Source organism: Brachyhypopomus gauderio, chromosome 14 (genome assembly GCF_052324685.1).
Source record: "Brachyhypopomus gauderio isolate BG-103 chromosome 14, BGAUD_0.2, whole genome shotgun sequence".
Lineage (NCBI taxonomy): Eukaryota > Metazoa > Chordata > Actinopteri > Gymnotiformes > Hypopomidae > Brachyhypopomus > Brachyhypopomus gauderio.
Window position 1 is genome coordinate 11916478 of NC_135224.1, and position 22499 is coordinate 11938976.

At 40.1% G+C, this 22499-nt stretch overlaps 1 protein-coding gene across 11 annotated transcripts in view; it reads right to left on the reverse strand.

Moving 5' to 3' along the window:
• Positions 1-4166: 4166 nt before the first annotated feature.
• Positions 4167-22499, reverse strand: part of ehbp1l1a (EH domain binding protein 1-like 1a) — a 49124-nt gene continuing 30791 nt past the window's right edge. For 7 of the 11 annotated variants that reach the window (XM_076973100.1, XM_076973109.1, XM_076973107.1 and 4 more), the window contains 16 exons: positions 19873-22199; positions 19747-19792; positions 19088-19291; positions 17674-18198; positions 15479-17185; positions 15034-15229; positions 14791-14945; positions 14624-14672; positions 12133-12672; positions 11661-11712; positions 11330-11361; positions 10832-10943; positions 10326-10425; positions 10125-10198; positions 7153-7267; positions 4167-5798 (listed from right to left, as the gene is read on the reverse strand). In XM_076973100.1, the coding sequence (XP_076829215.1) occupies positions 5708-5798; positions 7153-7267; positions 10125-10198; positions 10326-10425; positions 10832-10943; positions 11330-11361; positions 11661-11712; positions 12133-12672; positions 14624-14672; positions 14791-14945; positions 15034-15229; positions 15479-17185; positions 17674-18198; positions 19088-19291; positions 19747-19792; positions 19873-22199 (6325 nt within the window). In that variant the 3' untranslated portion in view covers positions 4167-5707. The remainder of the gene's footprint in view (positions 5799-7152; positions 7268-10124; positions 10199-10325; positions 10426-10831; positions 10944-11329; positions 11362-11660; positions 11713-12132; positions 12673-14623; positions 14673-14790; positions 14946-15033; positions 15230-15478; positions 17186-17673; positions 18199-19087; positions 19292-19746; positions 19793-19872; positions 22200-22499) is intronic. The other 4 variants (XM_076973101.1, XM_076973104.1, XM_076973108.1 and 1 more) reach the window with 4 other exon arrangements.

Below are 22499 nucleotides of genomic sequence, written 5' to 3' on the forward strand. Positions count from 1 at the left end.
CAACAAGATAAAAAGTTATTAAGTGAATGTTATCAAGTTGATTAATTCGTCAACAGATAATTTGAACATCGCCTATTAGTACCGATTTGACCATTCGATTTTCGTTTTGAAATCAGAAAACGGCAAAAAAACAAACGACCCATTATCTGATTTTTATCTTGTTTTATTTTATTACATTTATTTAATTGTTAATTGCCTTGATTAAATAAATTATATCTTGATGCGATATGCAGTGAGAGATGGATAAACCTTCACTCCAACGTCCTGCATAGTGATAAATTGATAAATTATTATTCACTACTCCCTCCACAGCTTGAACTTTCTTTCAACTCCTGCATGCAGTGGTTATTACCTCCCAAAGACTGTCCAAGGACAGACAAATGGGAAACCATGACAGGATTATGAACATACAAGACAAACTGATGCACGTGAAGACCATTTGTTCTGATCTCCCAGAAGAGTTACTGTAGCAGAAATTACAGAAACTGTTGCTGGCTATGATAGAATGGTGTCCGGGGCATTGCAACTTTCTGTTCAAAGTGCCCATACTAAACCCTGTCTACTGCTTTAAGCTCCTACAATGGGCATGTGATCATCAGAACTGGACCGTGGAACAATTGAAAGAGTTTACAGTTTACAGTCCACCAGACTCATATGCCTTGTTTACCTGGGGAAGAGATGGTACCAGAGGTGCATGATGGGAAGGAGGCAAGCTGGCAGCAGTGTAATGCTCTGGGCAATGATCTTGGTTTGCCCAGAGTGTGGATGTTTCTTTGGCACGTATCACCTACCTAAACATTGCTGTTGACTATCTAGACCTCTTCATGTTGATGGCATTCCTTAATGGCAGTGCCCTCTTTGAACAGGAACAATGTGCCCACACACTGGAAACATTTTTCAGGAACGGTTTGAGGTTGCAAAATGGTTTGAGGACGTTTCTTCCAATTTCCCCAGATCTCAATCTGTAATATATTAAATATCTTAATAGTGTTGTGTAAGAAGTCATCTGTCACTAGTGTTTTACCTGTGTCAAGGGTCTTTACCCCAATAGCATAATGCCACCTGCCATAGCACAAGCAGAACAGCCATGAGTTCTGGGCTAAAGTGTGAACTTTGCCTGGGATGGTAAATCTTTGCCTGGGTATTTTTTCCAGGTTAGGTACAGTACATATCATTATTAGATGTCAAATTGGTTCAATTTTGTTTCACTAGTCCTAGCATTATACTGTACTCTTGTCAGATTAACTACAAATCTAATGGAAACCCATGACTCTGGAAAAACATAGGGTACATAAAGTCATTTTTGAGGACTACAGTATTTATTAAAACTAGAGATGTATATCTCATTGTTTCCAAGGGCCACCCCACATTCATGTTTCCTGACATTATGCTAATATTTGATTTTTGCATATAAATGTTTTGGATCAGTTAAGATACCCATGTCATTGAGTGACTGCTAGAAATATCTCAGTTTCTTATCTGCATTAACTCATATGAACAAATGACATGATAACAATTTTCATATATTCTTAAAATGTGATGGATACCCTGAACTGCCTTTAATGAAATATAACAAGAAAACTGTATATTAAATATACTACAGGTATTTACATCCATTTTGTGCCTTTATATTCTTAGTATTAGAAATGACCTGAGACTGAGCAATCCAAAGAGGCAGGAATCAGAATCAGAAAAAGTTTTATTGCCATTGTCAATGAACAGGGTTCGCAGACTAGAAATTTGCTTCGGCATGAAGGTGCAACATCAAAACAACAACAGGCAGGGCGAAGGCAGGGTTGTGAGAGATAAATAAAATGATTATATGCTGTTCTTGAGTCCAACGGCAGAGGGAAAGAAACTGCTCCTGTGGGTGGGAGGTTCTGGTCCGAATGGACCGAAGCCTCCTGCCCGAGGGGAGTGGATCAAATAGTCCACGTGCGGGGTGAGAAGGATCTGCCATGATCCGATCCGCTCTCCCCACCGTCCTGGAGACATACAGTTCTTGGAGAGATGGGAGGCTGCAGCCTGTCACCTTCTCAGCAGAGCGCACGATGCGCTGCAGCCTTTGTCTGTCCCTGGCAGCGGCCCCGGTATACCACACCGTGATGGAGGAGCTGAGGATGGACTCAATGATGGCCGTGTAGAACTGTACCATCATCTGGGCCGGCAGTTTGGCTTTCCTCAGCTGCCGCAGAAAGTACATTCTCTGCTGGGCCTTCTTGATGAGGGAGCTGATGTTCAGCTCCCACTTGAGGTCCTGGGTGATGGTGGTACCAAGGAACCGGTAATAGTCCACAGTGGTGAAGGGGGTGTCGGTAAGGATAAGGGGGGACAGGGGGCTTGTGGCTTTCCTGAAGTCCACAGTCATCTCCACTATCTTCTGGGTGTTGAGCATTAAGTTGCTGTTGCTGCACCAGGTCACCAGCCGGTCCACCTCCTTCCTGTAGGCAGTCTCATCACCGTCGGAGATGAGTCCAATGAGGGTGGTGTCATCCGCAAACTTAATTAGTTTGACAAAGTCATGGATGGAGCTGCAGCAGTTGGTGTACAGGGAGAAGAGCAGAGGGGAAAGTACACAGCCCTGGGGAGATCCGGTGCTTAAAGTCCACGTGTTTGAGACAGTCTTCCCCAGCCGTACTCGCTGGGGAAGACTGGAGCATGTCTAAAAAGAATACCTTAGACATGCACCAATGTTTTACAGCAGCCATTTCAACAAAAACTACTTTTTTTTTTACTTTTTTTTTTTTACTTCATGTGTCAAAGCCCTTATCATGTGAATATGAGTTTTACTTCCCAGTTTAAAAATAAATTTGGTTCAGGGACGTTAACCTTCTAGGACTTTGATGACACAGTGCTTGCAAAGGCCAAAATCGTTTGTGCATTATTAGTCCATTTGTCTTTCACTTCTTCTTTTTCAAATTTTCTGTCATCATAAGACAAAAGGTTCCACTTTACTGAGAAGTTGATTTAAAAAACAGTGGATAAAAAAACAGTTGGAGGTTATACTTTTGGAAGAATTAAAACACTTAGAACTTCCTTAGAAGAAGTAAAACACTTCTTCCTTAGAGTTTCTCCCTTAAGTTTCTCTGGAACATAATTTTTCAGGGAACTTGTATGCAGGGAACTTAATGTGTATGCCCTATTGTACCATTCCATGGTACAGAATGGTCAGTGTATGCAAGTTCTACTACACTGTACACACCTACCTACACACGTACTTATTGGATTCAAATTTGGATTTGTTTCTGGTACTTTTAGATACAAATTCCATTGCATGCTGCATATAAAACCATGCTCATGAAATGAAATGTACCATATTTTGTCAATTGTGATTTTTACACCCCAATCGAAATTTGTCCTCCGCTTTTAACCCATCTGTGCAGTCAGAACACACACACACTAGTGGTTACTAGGGGGCTGTGGATCACACGTGCCCAGGGCGGTGGGCAGCCCTAGCCCTGGCGCCCGGGGAGCAGTTGGGGTTAGGTGCCTTGCTCAAGGACACCTCAGTCATGGCCTGTCTGGGAATCAAACCCAGGACCCTCCGGTCACAAGACCAGTTCCCTAATCGCCAGGCCATGACTGCCCTCATATTTACATTCTAATTTTTAAAAAGCTAATGCATCCTATATAGGCCAATTTTCTCTGACAAATAGACATATTCTAAGTCACCAGTGTGTTACTAGTTTTGACTGTTGATACAGAACAGAGTAGTGGGAACAGCTGGGAGATCTCAACCCCATGTGCTCTTAAGGCTGCCTGTTTCCTGGGTGATTTAACCACAACAGACTTAACATTTATTATTCTTTTGCTGAGCTCAGTTAGTGGATATCTGACTTCCTTCTCTCGCGTCTAGATTTCATTTTATGGTCACATGACTTCCTTGGATAAAAATATGCTGAATTATAACAAATAAAAAATATGTTGTTACAGGTCTAAAGAGCATTCTTCTATTCTGAATGCAGCAGATGCAGCAACCACATACCAGAAGAGTCTTAATGAAGTACTCACTGTGCTTTGTTTCCCGAATGTGATCATTGTATCATAACTGATATGCTTTTTTAAGATATTTTTCCCTGGCTTTAATATTTCATCATCACTCGTCAAATAGTCGAGATTTGACAAACACTTACACAGAGAATTTGGAAAGTATTAAAACATTTGAGACATGTCTAAAATAAATTTTATTTCTAAAGCAGACATCCGGATAGTGCAACTCTAACAGTGCAGTATGTGAAGACTTGAAGAATTCTGGATTAACACAGAACCAAAACCTCTCAGGACCAACACATTTTAAAAGAATGAAATCAAAATCAGACACCCATTCACAGAACAGCACACACAATAATGACCCATCTCTAGCAGTAGTACATCCAAGGGTGCCTTAAATAATACTGTTCAGGAACTTGCAGAGGAAACGTTCCTGACAAATTCATGCACCAACCACTATTTTGTCCCATGACACACACTGACCATGTTTATTGCCAGCAATGCAAGGTATAGAACTTTAAAAACACTGCATATGTTAAACAAACCACAAACTAAATTGTTAAAAAAAACTTTCATAATAAATCTTGCTCCAGAGAATGACTAGTTAGAGCAGTGGTTGGGTAAACTTTACAGTAAGGCATTTATTCTTAACAGCCACCTTATTTGAGCCACCTGCTTTATAGGTGTTTTGTAGGTGCAGAATTTGTGTTAACCATCCCTTCATCAATTGCCAGTTTCTGACCAAAGACCCATTCTCAGCTTGTGCATTTGTACAGAGCAACCAGTCTGCATCTATACATTTATAAAACTAACCTACTAAGAGAAACTGCAGTATTGTTGCTTTGATGATATTTGCTTTATTTGAAGTCAGAATGGTTTTCAAAACTACAAAGCAACCAAATGGTCATACCACTAAAAAATTCTTTATAGGATCATGCAATAGCTCATATTTATTTACCCAATTTCTACATCTTCAGTAAACAGATTTTCTCACACTATTCCATGCTGTTTTGCTGAACATTTTTGTCTGCTATAGTTTCTTGTGTAACAACAGATCTTTGTATGATAGCAGATACAATGAGTCTGGTTTAAATTTTACCGATTTGTAACAAAACCTTCTTTGTTCTTCACAAGTATTATAAATTATTTAGTCAAACATTAAAATTTTATTTTTAACCATTAGTTTATAAAATTTAACCCTTGAAGTTTTTCTAGTGAAAAATGTAATGTGCTGTTTGCATGTAACAAGCTGTGAGGATACACTTTTAAGGCAAACATTACAGCACTTCCACAGTTATGTTGCATTTTGATTAAAATATATGTAATATGTAAACTGCAAAACACAAAGTAGCATCTTCAACATTTATAAACATGAAAGTGAACCTTTATAAATAACCATTTCAGTTGGTTCCACAAATTGTCTCAAAGACAAAAAGGAACTGGGTGATCTATTTTAAAAAGAAAACATCTGTTCTCCTTATTTGATGCCTAACAGGGCAGAATATTCCCTCACTCTGACTCCCATACTTCTCCATACCCCTGTTTTTAGTCTGATACGAAGACCACATGGCAACATTCAGCTTTCTCCTCTTCATCGTTTCTTTTTATGCTGCGTTAACGAACAGTAACTCGTCACTTGGCACAGTGCACGGAGGTGATGTCAGATCACCTTTCGCATTCATGCTCACATTCTCTTCATTTGAGGTCCCTACATCCTTCACTGTAATGCACACTTCTCTTTCCGACTGCCGTACTTTATACGCCTCTGCTCCAAGCCTCTTTCCAACCTCTCATCTTCTTCCAGAGCCCTGCATGGACAGATTGACAGGGATAAATATGATGGTGATGAACATGACAGATAATGACAATCAAAACTTCATACATTTCGAACACCACAATTTTATCGCTATCCTTGATGTGTTGTTTTTTTAATCACCAAGCTTTATGTTACTTAATTACACCACACAAAGGAATCAACAACTCCACACTTTCCTTTGAACCTCAAACCAAATCATTGTTTAAAAATGTCTTCTTCCAACTCCAAGATAAAAATTAATTTATGCCCAACAGACATGATGCTGAAATTCTTATTCTTATTCATTCTTATATTCTTATATCCTGTCTTGTTTATTTAATCATTCTCTCCATTTACTCAATAAATACATCCACTCACTTCAGCTTGTCCAAAGCTCAGCTGCTAGAATTCTTTTACATTCAAAAAATTATTCCAATTGTCCATCAGTTCCACTGGTTTGCTATCTGACAGCGCCTTCAGTTTAAACTTCTCCAGCTCACATACCAACCATTGCACAGTCTGGCACCCTGTCACGGCTAGTCCCCCCCCCCCCCCCCCCCCCACCTGTCAATCATGTCTTGTTTTCCTGTTCCTCATGCTTGTGTTTACGTTTTCTGTGTGTTTAGGTCATCTCCGCCTGTTTATTTATAATCACGCTTCTTGTTCTCGTGTTCAACTGTTTCTAGTTCTGTGTATATGGTTTGTTTGGTATTTAAGTCCTGAGTATTTCTTGTTATTGTTATATTGCCATGTATCTTCCTAAGTATGTCGTGTTTCGTTCATTTGTGTCGTATTGGCTTTCTTTCTGTTTCTGACTGCCCTGCAGATATGTCCATGGACAGTGACCATGACTCTGTTTATGGATTTGCCCTCAATATAAGTTGCTGTTCACCGCAAACTAATCACAACTCCAACTGTGTCTCACACCCACTTATATAGTTTAGCTGACCTCCTATACCCATACTGCCCTCTCTATACACTGATGCTTGTCTTCCAAACTATGGAACACATTACCATAATCACCATTTCTGCTCTTCTCTTTCCTCTTTCAAGTCTCAACTGTAAGCATATCTTTTTTCTCTACATTTTCATCACCTTCCTCCTGTAAACAATTAAATAACTGTCCCTCCTGTATCAATTTAAAGCAACCTTAAGTGTGAGAAAGGCACTATATAAATAAAGATTATTAACAGCTTGAGATATCAACTCTTATATTCACAGTTCTGTAAATCTTTACAGTGAAACACTGTTCTAGTAATCACAGCAAATATTTCAGACAGAATCAGAATATTCAGTGTCTGTGCAATTACTAAATCTACACACTCCAGTATCCAGTATCCTGTGTATCCATTATAAACCAATCTCACCTTCTTTCTTTGGCATCCATGTTGTGCACTAACTCATCCCTCTGGTTAACCAAAGACACCAACTCCTGTAGCAACAACTGCTCTCTGGTTTTATGGGCCTGGGTCTTCTTCCAGTCTACAGCAAAAAAAAAAAAAACATTGAAGGGGAGGAGCATTGGATATGACACACATGGGCTTCAAAACCTTGTCTGAGAGTGTGTGTCAAAATATATATTACAGAAAAATTGTGTGGGATGGGTGGCATTGAAGCTCTAGGGAGACTTACTGGCAAAACTCAGAACAATGTTTAATATCTACAGAATACATGCTCAGGAAGCTGCCGAGGAAGATATCAAAGCTTATAATTTACCCTGAACTTTGATAAAGGGAGCCCCCTCCCTTTAGTTATGCTGCTACAGTGCCTCAAAGTATGATTCAACCCCATGTAGATTTATCAGGTTTAAACATTTGTTAATTGGACTGGTGATATTTGGACTGTAGATCAGCCTGGACATATGAAATGCAGTGCAGCAAAAATTTGTCAGAGAAGCAGACACAAATAATATTTCTTTGTGTATTATTTTTTTAAAGTGTGAAAAGTTTGATCAGATGGTCAATTCAACCTCTCAAACCACCAGAATTCTGTTTGGTTCCCTCAAGTATTAAGAAGTAATTGAGGCATAAAGAACAATGAGCTTCATCTGCTTGGATTAATTATCTGTTTTTTGCCACCTTTTCTGAATATAAAAGCCCCTCCCCATATAAAAGCATCCATCAGAGACAAATTTGTGGTGGGTCACAAGGCTGGCAAGGGGTACAAAAGCCTTTCCAAGGAGTTGGGCATATTTGTGTCCAACGTTAGGAGCATCATCCAGAAGTGGAAGGCTTACGGAACTACTGTTAAGCTTCCACTGTCTGGACAGCCTTTCAAAGTTTTGAGGCCAGGCTTGTCCAAATGGACAAGGCTGACCCAAGGACAACAAGGAGGGAGCTCCGGGAAGATCTCATGGCCGTGGGGACATTTGTATCAATCAATACAATAAGTAGCATACTCCACTGCAATGGTCTCCATTCCAGACGAGCCCGTAAGGTACCTCTACCATCAAAGTGTCATGTCAAGGCTCATCTACAGTTTGCTCATGATCACTTGGAGGACTCTGAGACAGACTGGTTCAAAGTTCTCTGGTCTGATGAGACCAAGATCGAGGTCTATGGTGCCAACCACACCAGGGACATTTGGCAACAGGATGGCTCTGCATACCATCCCTACAGTCAAGCATGGTGTATCATTTCATCTTCCAACAGAACAATGACCCCAAGCACATGGCCAAGAAAACCAAGGCCTGGTTTAAGAGGGAAAAGATCAAGGTGTTGCAGTGGCCTAGTCAGTCTCCTGACCTTAGCCCAATTGAAAACTTGTGGAAGGAGCTCAAGATCAAAGTGACCCACATGAGATACCCAAAGAACCTAAAGAACCTAGAGAACTTGGAGAAGATCTGCATCCACAAAATATTAAATCTAGGGGTTGAATAATAATTGACCCTAATGTTTATGCTTAAAATGTATTATAATTTAACTGAGCAACTTATATTTTTGGTTCATAATGTGTTACGATTAGCTCCTTCTCCTGTCATTCAGTCGTGTTTTGTTTTGTTAGCCATGTGTGTCCCTAGTCCCTCCTGGTATTTTGTAACCCTGCCCACTTGTTAGAGTTGTTCATGTGTTCCTCGTTTACCCTTGCCTATTTAATCCTGGTGTTTGGTCCTGTATGTCGCGGTTCATTATTGTTTCTGTATGTACTCGCCTTGTTCTTGTTGTTCTGCCACGGTGCCCTGTGTTTGTTCGAGTGTCTGCATTACGGTTGGTTTTGTGTTCTGGTTTAGTCATGTCACTTTGTCTTGGTTTTGTTCCATGTTCTGACTGCCCATCTGGTTCGACCCATGCCTGCCTGTATGACCCTGAGTTTGGATTTCCTATTAATAAATCTCACTCTCCTCAGCATTTGTGTCCGCCTCCCTGCTCTGCGCTACGCAGAACGTTACATAATATTTATGCATCTTTTAATAAATGCAGCTCTTGTTCAAAGTTTGAAGGCTCTAACTTATTTGCAACTTGAGAAATTAGCAAAATCTGCAGGGGGTTGAATACTACTTGGAGGCACTGTATATGCTGCATTTTGTATCTTGGTTACATGCTTCTACAGAGACAATTCCATGAAAGCACAGAGAAAATGGTCTGGCTTGCCAATAGATGTGCCAATGATGTGAATGGATGTGCTGATGTCACCAGTGGACGCGCCTAGGGAGTTTTTCTTTGCCACTATTGCCCCTGGCTTGCTCATTAGGGATTTGGACCCATGCGTTTGTAAAGCTGCTTTGTGACAGCATGTGTTGTAAAAAGTGCTATATAAATATGTCATGGTACAGCCCCTGGCCCCTCCCACTTGGGTAAGTGTACATGTAGTCTGCATCTGGTTATGTCCATATATGTATTTCCTTTGGGTGTGGTTCAATGTGCGTGCTTTCATCCATCCCACCTGTGTCTTATCTCGTCAACGTCATGCAGTGCGTGTGGGTCTCATTTATTTTAAGGCATATTGTAACCATTGCTCATCTTTCAGTGTTTCATGTATTTAACTGTGTTAAGCACTAACTGTGCAGCTTTCTGCTAATAAACATCATTTTGAATCCTGCTTACCCCCCTCACATTACAAAATAGAATTGACTTGATATGACTCAGTGCCAAGAGAGGTTATACTAAATACAGACTTTTGGCAATTGAAACAAATTTGCTCTGAAAATTGTTTTTTTTTTTTTTTGTAGCTACATATATCCTATATTTTTGGTTTGTGTCATAATAAAAAAATAACAAATCTATGGTAGTCAAACATATTTGCACACAAGTGCACATTTTCTTGGAGATACATTTTATGTATTTTTTTATGCTTAATATGAGTGTTTGTGATGTAAGATTGTGCTGAGATGTGAACTTACCCTCCACAGCCATGAGATCCCTAAGCTCTTTCTTTAGCAGTTCAAACCTCCTCTCCAAATCCTGTTCCTCTTGACTGCCAGGGAATTGGAAAACAGTGAGGTCCAGATTGATGTTACATACAGGTTAATGTGTTTAAACTATCATTAGCACAGAGAAAGTTCTACAAGCAGAAGATAATATGCTTTTGTGTGAAATCTCACAGTGACTGGAGATGGTCTTGTCTCCTTATTAGGGCATTCTTCTTGTTAACCAGTGTGAACCACTCCTGAATTAATTTCTCTTCCTCCAGACGATCAGTGCCTACAAGAAATAGCATGAACTCTGTTATCATAAGAAACAATAATTATGAACAATTTTGTGATTTGTGGTTTCAAAGGTTAGCTCAGTTTTAAGTCTTATGAGTATTTCCCTTTATTTTACTCCAAAATCCTGCTAGAATCCAGACCTTTACCTTTGCCAACAAATGTGAGGGGTTACCACAATGTTTCTTATGACACCAATAAAATTTGAGACATTGGCTCACCTTTTAGCTAACGCTATACTTCACTGATTCTTTATGTGGTCAGTTTATAGTCAGTTTATATTCTTGTTTACAGTGCTTCGCCTACTTGTTTACTCAATTATAGCATCACTCTCTCACTATCACTGTTTTGCTTCCAGAAGCTTCTGCTTTGGTGCCTGACTCGCACACATACAGCTAGCTTACCAGACTCCATAAGTCTTCTTAATTTCCTCTCCACAATACCAGCTCTGTGGTCGATCTGCTTTTGCTCAGTCTCAAGAGCTTGCATCTCACTGAGGACATACTGACTGATGTCCTACACACACACACACACACACACACACACATAGAATAAAGGATAAGGATTTTGATCACAAAATATTAATCAAAGACAAATTTGTAATCCCATTTTTCAGGGTGCAAAAACAACCTGTTAATTTAAAGCAAGACATTTACAGCAGTGTCTTAGACCTTAATACTGGCTTTTGATTAACATCGCAGCATCCACTGTAACAATGTTGCATTGATTTGTTAGCTTTTATTTATTTGTTTGATTGGAATACTTTTTCAATGTTTATGCACTAAATGCTAATTGTTTCTCATTTTTACCATGATCATGCTTATAGCTTTTAAGCAAAATGTGTTATATAAATTAAATGGCTGCTAAATGTGATGACATAGGCTACATACTGACAAACTGACCTGGTTATCGCCTGCTTCTTCACCACACTCAGCTAGAAACACACACACATACACACACACATTGCACATAAATCCTAAAATAATTATCAATATAAATTTACATATGTAAAAGTATGCCACATGCTGTATCAACCTTGCTCAATCCAATTTCAAAGCCATATTAACAAATTAGCAGTACTTTTTTATTTAGAACAACACTACAACAACACTGTATATAACAAACATACATTTTTATTATGTTATGAGTTCAGGGCCTGATCACTATTTCCTCTTGATGTATCATCTGAGAAGGCTGAGTATAGGAAATACTGTCATTTAAATGTCTGCTTACGTGATACTGCTTGTTTTTGAACTTCTCCACTCTCAGCATGATCTGAGGCACTCTATGGGCAAATAGATTTGACTGGGTAACATTTAAAAAGTTCCATATTAGTCACCACAATTTCACAATTATATGTCAAGTCTCCACCCAGTTGCAGCATTTCTTTGATTTCAGTGCAGTAGTTCACTTAGTTACCAAGCAGAGGAATACAGGGCATGCAGGGAACAAAATAAATTATGCAAATGAAAGGTTTACCATTACAGAATGGGCCCAAGAATTCAAACTAGAATATAAAGCCTGCAAAAAAACTTTGAGCTGTCTTACCAAAGCCCAGTGCAACAGCATGTACACTATGAATACTGTCAATCTGTACAGCTGTTAGTCTGCAGTGCTGGCATGTAGTTTGGATCAACAAGTTTGGTTAGAGGGAAATTAGTGGGTTTCTGCAAAAGTACATTAAGAGGATTGTCGGGTATGTTACCTCTGTGGCAGTCTGCTTCTCTGACAGATCACCTTCATCAAAAGACTCCCCTCTCAATTGAGATCGGTGCTTCTTCACCAAATCTGCATCCTTCAGTCGAGCGAAACCCTTGCTGGAAGAAGAGTGAGTCCTTGGTGGAGCCACTGGACCTTGGGCTCCAACCGAGTCACTAGCACGGCTAGCCCCCTGACTTCGTTTGGTTCGAGGTGGAGGTGCCAAGGTGCCATTGGTATCCCCCTTTACAGATTTGTCAGCGGCATCCCCATTGGTCTCCTGGGCAATGCAGCTAGCCTGGAGCCTCTCAGCGCAGTAACGAGCAGCAGCCTCAGGGTCTGAGTCCTGCAGTTTCTCCCCTACGGCATAACTAGAGTCACTGCTGTTCTGTTCAATTTGAACCACACTGAGCTCCTGGCCGGTGAAATGTGTTTGGATCTGGTTGAGGTATGTCATAACAATGAGCCGGTCAGGAACAGTCAGCATCACCATGTCGGAAGGTTCTAATAATCTTGAGATGCCCAGCTCAGCAAAGCCGTCAAAGGCCTGTAAAGAATCATAGAAGCAGTATTTATCATAAACTTGACACTACAAAAACATGATAATACTATATTATACTACACTAAGAGCTCTGAATTGCTATTTAAATAAAAAACAAACAAGCAAATGTCTCCTGTTATAACCATAGGAACAACTGAAAACTGCTAAACGTACAGTGGGGAAAATAAGTATTTAGTCAGTCACCAATTGTGCAAGTTCTCCCACTTAAAAAGATGAGAGAGGCCTGTAATTGACATCATAGGTAGACCTCAACTATGAGAGACAAAATGTGAAAAAAAATTGAGAAAATCATTTTGTCTGACTTTTAAAGAATTTATTTGCAAATAATTGTGGAAAATAAGTATTTGGTCACCTACAAACAAGCAAGATTTCTGGCTGTCACAGACCTGTAACTTCTTTTTTAAGAGGCTCCTCTTTCCCCCACTCATTACCTGTATTAATGGTTCCTGTTTGAAGTCGTTAACAGTTTAAAAGACACCTGCCCACAACCTCAAACAGTCACACTCCAAACTCCACTATGGTGAAGACGAAAGAGCTGTCGGAGGACACCAGAAACCGAATTGTAGACCTGCACCAGGCTGGGAAGACTGAATCTGTAATAGGCAAGCAGCTTGGTGTGAAGAAATCTACTGTGGGAGCAATAATCAGAAAATGGAGGACCTACAAGACCACTACTAATCTCCCTCGATCTGGGGCTCCACGCAAGATCTCAGCCCGTGGGGTCAAAATGATCACAAGAACGGTGAGGAAAAATCCCAGAACCACAAGGGGGGATCTAGTGAATGACCTGCAGAAAGCTGGGACCAACGTTACAAAGGCTACCATCAGCAACACACTACGACGCCAGGGACTCAGATCTTGCAGTGCCAGACGTGTCCCCCTGCTTAAGCCAGTCCATATCCAGGCACGTCTGAGGTTTGCGAGCATTTGGATGTTCCAGAAGAGTATTGGGAGAATGTCATATGGTCAGATGAAACCAAAGTAGACCTATTTGGTAAAAACACAGCTCGTCGTGTTTGGAGGACAGTGAATGCTGAGTTGCATCCAAAGAACACCATACCAACTGTGAAGCATGGGGGTGGCAACATCATGCTTTGGGGCTGTTTCTCTGCAAAGGGACCAGGACGACTGGTCCGTGAACATGAAAGAATGAATGGGGCCATGTATTGTGAGATTTTGGGTGAAAACCTCCTTCCATCAGCAAGGGCAATGAAGATGAAACGTGGCTGGGTCTTTCAGCATGACAATGATCCCAAGCACACTGCCAGGGCAACAAAGGAGTGGCTTCGTAAGAAACATTTCAAAGTCCTGGAGTGGCCTAGCCAGTCTCCCGAACTCAACCCCATCGAAAACCTTTGGAGGGAATTAAAAGTCCGTGTTGCCCGCCAACAGCCCCAAAACATCACTGCTCTAGGGGAGATCTGCATGGAGGAATGGGCCAACATACCAGCAACAGTGTGTGCCAACCTTGTGAAGACTTACAGAAAACGTTTGACCTCTGTCATTGCCAACAGAGGATATACAACAAAGTATTGAGATGAACTTTTGTTATTGACCAAATACTTATTTTCCACCATTATTTGCAAATAAATTCTTTAAAAGTCAGACAAAATGATTTTCTCAAATTTTTTTTCACATTTTGTCTCTCATAGTTGAGGTCTACCTATGATGTCAATTACCAGCCTCTCTCATCTTTTTAAGTGGTAGAACTTGCACAATTGGTGACTGACTAAATACTTATTTTCTCCACTGTATGTGGTTTAGTCAAGCCAATTTAAAGAGAAGCAAAGTTACCAGACAAATGTTGAGTGTTTAACAACATAATGCTTCAGTGGAGTGAAGTAAACTTGTGTATAGAAAGTACTTCAGAAAGTACTATTTTTTTCTATTTTCTTGCCTGCTAAAATTGCAATATAGACATATTATGTACAGATACCTTTTTGTTGTTTTGCTTGATGTCATAAGGATCCAGCATTTCATAATTTCTAGATGAAAGAATATGTGGATTCATGTATTAGCTTGAGTAGACATATCATTTGAATACACATACATAAATTTGTATCACACTAAACATGGTTTATTTTCAAATGTCAAAGTGCCTACACTTTATCGGGGTGGAAATGATGTAGAATGGCACAGAAAGCAAGACCATTTCGCCACGAGGTGCTGAAGTTTGTGATCTTCACTCCTTTGTAGGTTTGTGTGACATGCTGGCACCACTCTAGGAGAGACTGGCTGGAATCAACGAGGCTGACCATCTGGTAAGAATGACGAGATGTCAAACACACAGTTTATCAGGAATGACAGGTGAAATAGAAACATGTATTATAAAAAAATGTAATGTACCTCTGACTGAGCAGTGTCATCTTGGTGATGGTCCATTGAAGGAGTCTCTGGTTTTCTCTTGCTCTTAGTGGAAGCCTCTTCCTGATGGGCCAGTTCATTCGTGGGAGATGTGGTGTTGTCCGGGAAAGAGCCACTTAGACGTTTCTTTACCCGAGGCATTGGGACAGGCAGACCTGAGCCTTCTGCAGCTTCTTGTCTACAATTCAAACAAAACCAAAATATCCTGGTGTACAACTGCATTTATTTTAATCACCAAACATTTACTGGATGCACATTGCAGGTATCTGACAGCAGTTTCCGAATGTGTTGACATGGGATTACAGATATTGAATTAAAGCAAACAAATGAACAAATAGGTAAATATTCAGAAACGTATGGAACCATGTGTGGCAAATGAGCTGTAGATCATATCCTTTACCTACAGTGTCTGTCCTTTATAACTTACCTCTGTAAGTCTAAGGCAATGGCAGTCCCATCTACAGAAACAGTGCCCAAAACACCCTTATGCTCTCCTTTGTCCTTTTCAGTATGTTCCACGTTTATGTCTACATCCTGATTTTGGTCACTGGACCTCTCCTCTTTGACTTCCATATTGCCCTTATTGTCAAAAACACTGTCTGTGTTTGTCTCACACAAAGGTTGAGCTCTGGCACCCTCTCCAACTGTGTCTTCAACAGCCTCATTAACAGAGTAACTGCTGACTTCACATAATTCAAGGCCTTTGACACTCTCATCTGGTGCATGATGAATTGAAGACTCATTTGCTGAAGGGGAACAAGGCTTGTTTTCAGTTGGGTCGGTCAAAGGGAAAAGGGAATTGTCCCCACAGGCGTCGTCACCTGGGAAGTTAGCACTGAGTCGCTTCTTTGAACGTGGAACCGGAACAGGAAGGGATATCTCTTTTTGCTCTTGATCAGAAATGGGTATTTCATCCATAAATGAGCCACTAAGTCGTTTCTTTACTCGTGGAAACGGTACAGGCAAATTGACATCATGATTTTCTTCAGGGCCCTCTCTGTCAACTTCATCCGTTAGACATAGAGGGGAGGCTGACACAGATGGAGCATTTTCACTAAAAGAACCACTGTATCGTTTCCTTATTCGTGGCATTGGGACTAGAAGATCTGTTGGCTGGACTTTTGATACCTCTTCAGAAGCTTTAAAACAGGCAATTTGCTCAGGCTGATGTTCGACTTCCTGCACTATACCTCGGTCGACCTCAGATTTAGAGAGACTCTCAGAGTCATAGATTTCTCCTGTGGAAATCTCACGTAGCTGATTGCTCTTTATCATTACAGTTTCACTTTCACTACTGCTAGCCCCCACAATTCCACTCATCTGAGCATTACTTGACTTCTCAGTCTTAGAAGCAACTAAATCATTTGAGGAAAATACTTCAACATACTGACTACCTGAGGACATATCTTTAGGAGTTACAGAGGGAATATTTTCTCTTCCCTTGTTCCGCCGTGGTGGTATCAGTTCCTGTGGAGAGTCTGACACTTGTTCTTTCTGCCTTTCATTGGAAGATGTGGAAATTCCTTTAGTATGTATATTTATTTCATTTGTCCCAGTTTCCAAAACATCGTCTGGAAGTGTGAGATAATCAGGAAAAGAAGCACTGAGTCGCTTCTTCGCCCGAGGCTTTGGGACAGGTAAATCTGCAGTACTCTGTACAAGGTTTTTAGCTGTAGAATCTTCCTCTGTAGTTGCTGCAGGATCTTTCAAAGATGAAGGCATGGCATCCGTGTCTACCTGCTCAGACTCAGTGACTGATTCAGCACTGGCCATCTGCAGGCTCTGTGTCACATCTGCTGTATCATTAGTCTGTTTTACAACTGAGATGCTCTCAAAAAAAGAGATTTCCTCAGTTGTGTTAGTGTTTTTCTCGCTGTGACATGGTACAGCAATTGTTGAATCAGAACAAGGCGCAATGGCTTGTGGGTCATTAGAGACTAATGTCTGACAAGGCTCTTGAAGATCGTCTTTCCTCCTGGTGCGCTGTGGTGGTACTGGATGATTTGATTTAACAATAGGTATCTCCTCATTCCCTTCCTCTGGAGATTTTTGTAGGGAGACCATTACATCACCACCCTTGATGCTTGCAGGTTGGATGAGCAAAGAGGCGTCTTGAGCACTATGATTCTGGGGCCTTAGGAACAAGAATATAAAATCACCACTTGCAATGTATTTTTAACTTAATTCTCAGAAAAACATGAATCCCAGAACATTCTCACTAAACACCTATCTAAACTAATATTTTCCAAATAGGAGAAAACACCAATCAAGATGCACCAAGCGGCGGGATGCTGCTTCAAAAGCATTCAACTCTTCAGTCAACAAATAAGTCCTCAAGCATTAAGCACTTCTTCAATAAAGTCCTTTTTTGAATCATGCATGTGTGATTTACCAGTCAGCAGCTGCAAGCATTGCAAAAAAAGTACAAACAGGATATAGGCTTAATTAGTCCCAATAGATCAATGTCTTTGGGACAACAAATAAAATTAGTCATTACACTCCAGGGCACAAAGAAGAGGTTGCTTTGAGAGAACAAAAATTGTCAATGGCAAAGCCATGGCCAAAAAAGTTCAATTAATCCATGCCGCCAATTTGATTGAGTTTCAATCAAAACACACTCACCCCTTCACTAGCAAAAATGTTGATGATAAGGCTGTTTCCAACTCTTCCTTGAGTGGTTTATTTAAAAGCTCTTCTTTACTGTTCTTATTACAATAAAGATATTGTTCTTTGAGAGTTGTATTGCTCTCTTGAGTTGAAGTCTCCATAATTGTGTGGTCCTCCTCCTCTTTTGTAATCAAATGTAAGTCAGCCTCAGTTAGTGGTGGCCACTTCCTCATCATGCTATATTCTTCAACCTCCGTGAACCAGCTTCCAGAATCTTTAAAGGACGATTCAGATCGACCGTCATCCAAGTGCCAAATGTATGGCTCAGCGCTTGTAGGGAAATCCTCAAGCTGAGCTGGAGATTTGGTTAGTGCTGTCTGCAGAACTAGCTCCTTGGCTGGTTCACTCAGAGACTCTTTGGCCTCGACAGTAGCACTGTGGTCAGGATCCACTGAAGAAGACGAGTCTTCTACACAGAACGGATCATCTGTAGCTGCTCCAGAGGCAGAGGGCTGCAACATGGCTGCTACTGTCTCATAACTAAGAAAAATTAATAACTTCAGTATGGATGTAAACAACAGAAGGGTGCCAGTACAGATCAATACTGCTGAAATTAAAGTATATGTTTTTGCAAATATTTTAAGAGAATACACAGGCTTAGAAAAAGACAATACATGTACTTTTTACAACATAAGCATATTCACAAATCAATTATCCATTCCTATTGTTATGGTACAGAGGCCCCCCGTCACCTCCGTCAGCAGCAACAGTTTGTGTTGTCCTGTGTTTTGTTGTGTGTACACCCCTCAGGTTTGTGGTACCCATGAGTGAGTTCTCCACCTGAGGGTCATTTGTCTGTCCCTATATATGTTATGTGTTTGTACCAACAAGTTGCTGGCTATCATTGTTTGATATTTTATGCCCATTACGAGTTTTACATTGGAGCAGGTTTTATGTTATTAAATCCCTATTTTTCTTGAGACTGTGTATTTGCTTCTTTTTTCCACACGTGTTCCACCCATGACACATATTATTCTTCCTGTATTTCATTAGGAACAGTGGTTGCAATTCTGTCTTCTACATTTAGAAGGACAGGTTGCGCTACTGTTTTCAACAAGCCATGTTCACCATGGGTTTGTAATAATCAAGTCAAACTTATTATTTTCTTGTGTGAAAGCATAAATCTGCAACCAGACTATATTTTGTCCACCCACTATATAGTTAAACCTAAGAAGATAACAGAAACACTAAGATTATTGAAAAGCTGATGCATTCACAACAGTAGGGATACAGTATATTACTTATGTTATACTAAAACACACATTACAAAATAAATATGCCAAGATTACACTTGGAGGACATTCACAAAAAAAGAAAACAACATTTTGTTTGATGAATAGGTCATCCTGGACATTATCCTCTTGCTTACCCCTTGTGAAAGACACCAAAAATCGTCTGGACGAAACCTGAAGATTTCTCTTCATCTGGAGAATAATCTTCTGCCTCTAGTACGTCCCATCCTGAGCCTATATCAGTCTCCGATAAGTCTGTAGTATCATGGGTTTTGCTTGAAGGTGATGTCTTCACAACTTCATCTTCTTCCTGGATGTGTTTTATGTCCTGAAGACTTCTGCTGAGGAGCGGACGATCGAACTAGAGTCCTATTTCAAGTCAAATGTTTCCACGGCAATGGTTTCTCTCAACACATGCAAACAAACCCTTCAAACAAACAAGTCTCTTCAAACCATACAAACTTTTGAAAATTAAGCAGAATATGTAAGCAATGTGGAGTGGGATCGGAGTGGGAAAATCTTGCCTCGACTAAGAAGCTCCTTTTTTAGAAAGTGGACACCTTGGGGCAGACATTAGCTGCAAGAACACTTAAGAACACATACTAGTATTTAAATAATGTTATTGTATAGTTGCATTTACTAAATCTCATCAGTGGTTAAACACTCATGCAGTCAGTGAAAAACAAACATGGGATTTGCAAAGTATTTTCATTAGGAAAGTTTGTTATGGGGCACACTTTAAGCAGGGTTCTTTCAATACCACAGGAATACATGCCATAGGTCCAAATAAACTCACCCATTAAGTCTCGTTTCTTCAGTCTTTCTTATCTGTATGGGTTTATCTTTTCAAAAACAGCAATAATTATTTTGCTGTCAAGAAATTGCTGTATGTAGTACATCATACATTGTGATGATGCCTTACCAGATCCTTTGATGTCCTTTGTTAGATCCCATTCTGATATCCTGTGCTGGGAAACACTTGAATCTGCTCCAAATTCCATTGGGGTTGGGGTTGGTTTAGACGTTGATGTTATAGTTGATGATGCATACAGATTACTTTGTACAGATTCATGAGAAGATGCAGGATTTGATGGGAATCCAGGTATTCTTGCTTCACATGGGCAACAAGGCACCAAAGCAGACATAATTGTTTTGTCTTTAACTGAAGGAAAGGTAGTGACAATGAAGACTTCTTTTGTCACCAGAGGTTTCTCCCAAATGGAGAGCAAATAAGGCATTACTGTTTCAATTTGAGTATGATCATGAGTTATTGGTTTTCTAGATGGCATTCCAGAAATACTTGATACATTTGGGCATGATGGTAAGAGGGCTGTCATAAAGGCTTCCTTTTTTCTAAGCCTGTTTGCAGATTGAAATCCAGGAATCCTAGTCTTATCGGGGCACATTGGTTCAAGCAATACCATATTTACATATTTTTCATAACTATTAATTGTTCCAGTAACCAACAATGGTCTCTCTTTTACTGGTTCACTCCATACTGGCTTCTCTTGAAGTGACCACAATGATGCCACAGAATTACCTGAAGGGAAGCTGGAAACTAGAGTAATCTTCTGTTTAGGTACACTGAGCCACAGTTGTTTCCTTTCAGCAAGCCAGTCTAAATACATTGTGTCTTCTTTAGAAGGGAATCCAACAATGTTGGATTTTTTGGTGCAAGAGGAAAGAATATTTTGCATTTGTGGTTCTGGTACAGTTGGAAAACCTGGAATGCAGGTTTTTGATGAACATGTTGGCACCAAAGCTGCCATTCTTTCAAGATTTTCTTTGTTCACTTTACCCAAAGTTATCTCAGGTGACTTGTTTGTTTGCCTAGCCCATACAACGGTTTGGCTGGTTGGCCAATCTGATGATAAAGGGATCTCAATGCTTTGACACCCAGCTATTTGGGAGAGCACTGGACAAGAAGGCTGAATGTTGTGCATCCTTGGCCCTCTCTGACATTTAGGTTGTGCAGAGGGAAAACCATGAATACATGCTACAAGAGGACAGGTTTGCAATAAAGACAAACTATTTCTAATGTCCTCTTGATCCTTAACACTGTCAATAATAAATCTTTTTTCCTCCAGTGACTTCTTCCTTAAAATTGGATCAACACACCACTCAACTTCTTTACAGCCCTGTTTAGATGGATATCCAGGAATTCTAGAGATACGCGGACATGATGGAAGGAGATTTGACATTTTTGTCATTACCTGAGCTTCAACTTGTGATGTAGCGATGCCAACTACCTGAGCTTCTGGGGGGAAAGAAAACACTACACTGTCATCTTTGTGTGGTTCTTTCAGAGAATACTGCTGCCCTTTTGGTGCTTTGATGTCACTTGATGTCTCATTAGACTTCCCATGTAACCCTTTGGTTTCATCCCTCAACGTCCATCCATAAAAGGTAGCTTCTGTTGGGCCGACCGAAGTAAGGATATCCACACTTGGCTCTTTCCATACCTGAACATCTATTCCTTTGGCATATGATGAAGATGGGAAACCAGGAATACGTGCTGTCATTGGACAAGTTGGAACAATCTCTGCCATTATCATGGGAATCTCAGTATACTGAACTGTTCTAGTTGCTGTAAAGATCAGCTCCTCTTTTGACTGCTTCTCCTCCAAATACATTTTCATGTTTAGCCATTCTGCATGAGGCTTGTATTCTTGAACTGTAGATCTTGAAGGTAGACCAGGTATTTTTGATACCTTTGGGCAAGTTGAACTAATGGGTAATATTTTATAAACATTGGGCTTCTCAGTGGAGGGAAAGCCTGGAATACCTGTTTTACTGGGACATGAGTAAGCCAAAGATAGCATGTTTTCCATATTTTTGGCATCATACTCAGGTCTTTCCATAAATAGCATAGACAGAGTGTTATCTACTGATACTATGATTTTCTTCCATAATGTACATTCATCTCTGGGCCAGTCCATCATCTCTGTCACATAAGTGTTGGACAAAGCTGTAGATGGTAATCCAGGTACATGAGAACTTGGACATAGTGGAAAGATGTCCACCGTGCTTGGTAAGCACTCTGCCTGCAGTTCTTTAAATAAATTTTCACTCATGGAATGGACAGGATTATCTATGTCTTCCACTGTCTCTTTTTCATTCTCATATTTGTAAGCAAACACTTCCGGTTTTTGTTTTAGGTCATCAAGTCTACAGTGATCACAAGCAGTCTCTTTGCCTATACCTGCGTGGTCCTCTGAATTTAGGATCTCAACATCTGTATTTTCAAATCTAAAGAAAGCAAAACATTGTGGTGAGGGGATAAGATGTATAATATCTTATCAAACTATGCAAGTGCATTTTAAAGGACATACATTTTTATTTCTAATATATTTTCTGTTTTCTTGCACCACAAAATTCAAGTGAGTACAAAACATTGTAACCATATATCCAATAAACACATCTGCAAAACTCCACATACACATACGCAGTGCTCTATTAAATTCATGAACTTTCCCCCTATTCATTTGTGAAGCACCACCTGCAGTTATTGTCATAATTTTAATTTGCTGTAAAAACTTATGAAACCAT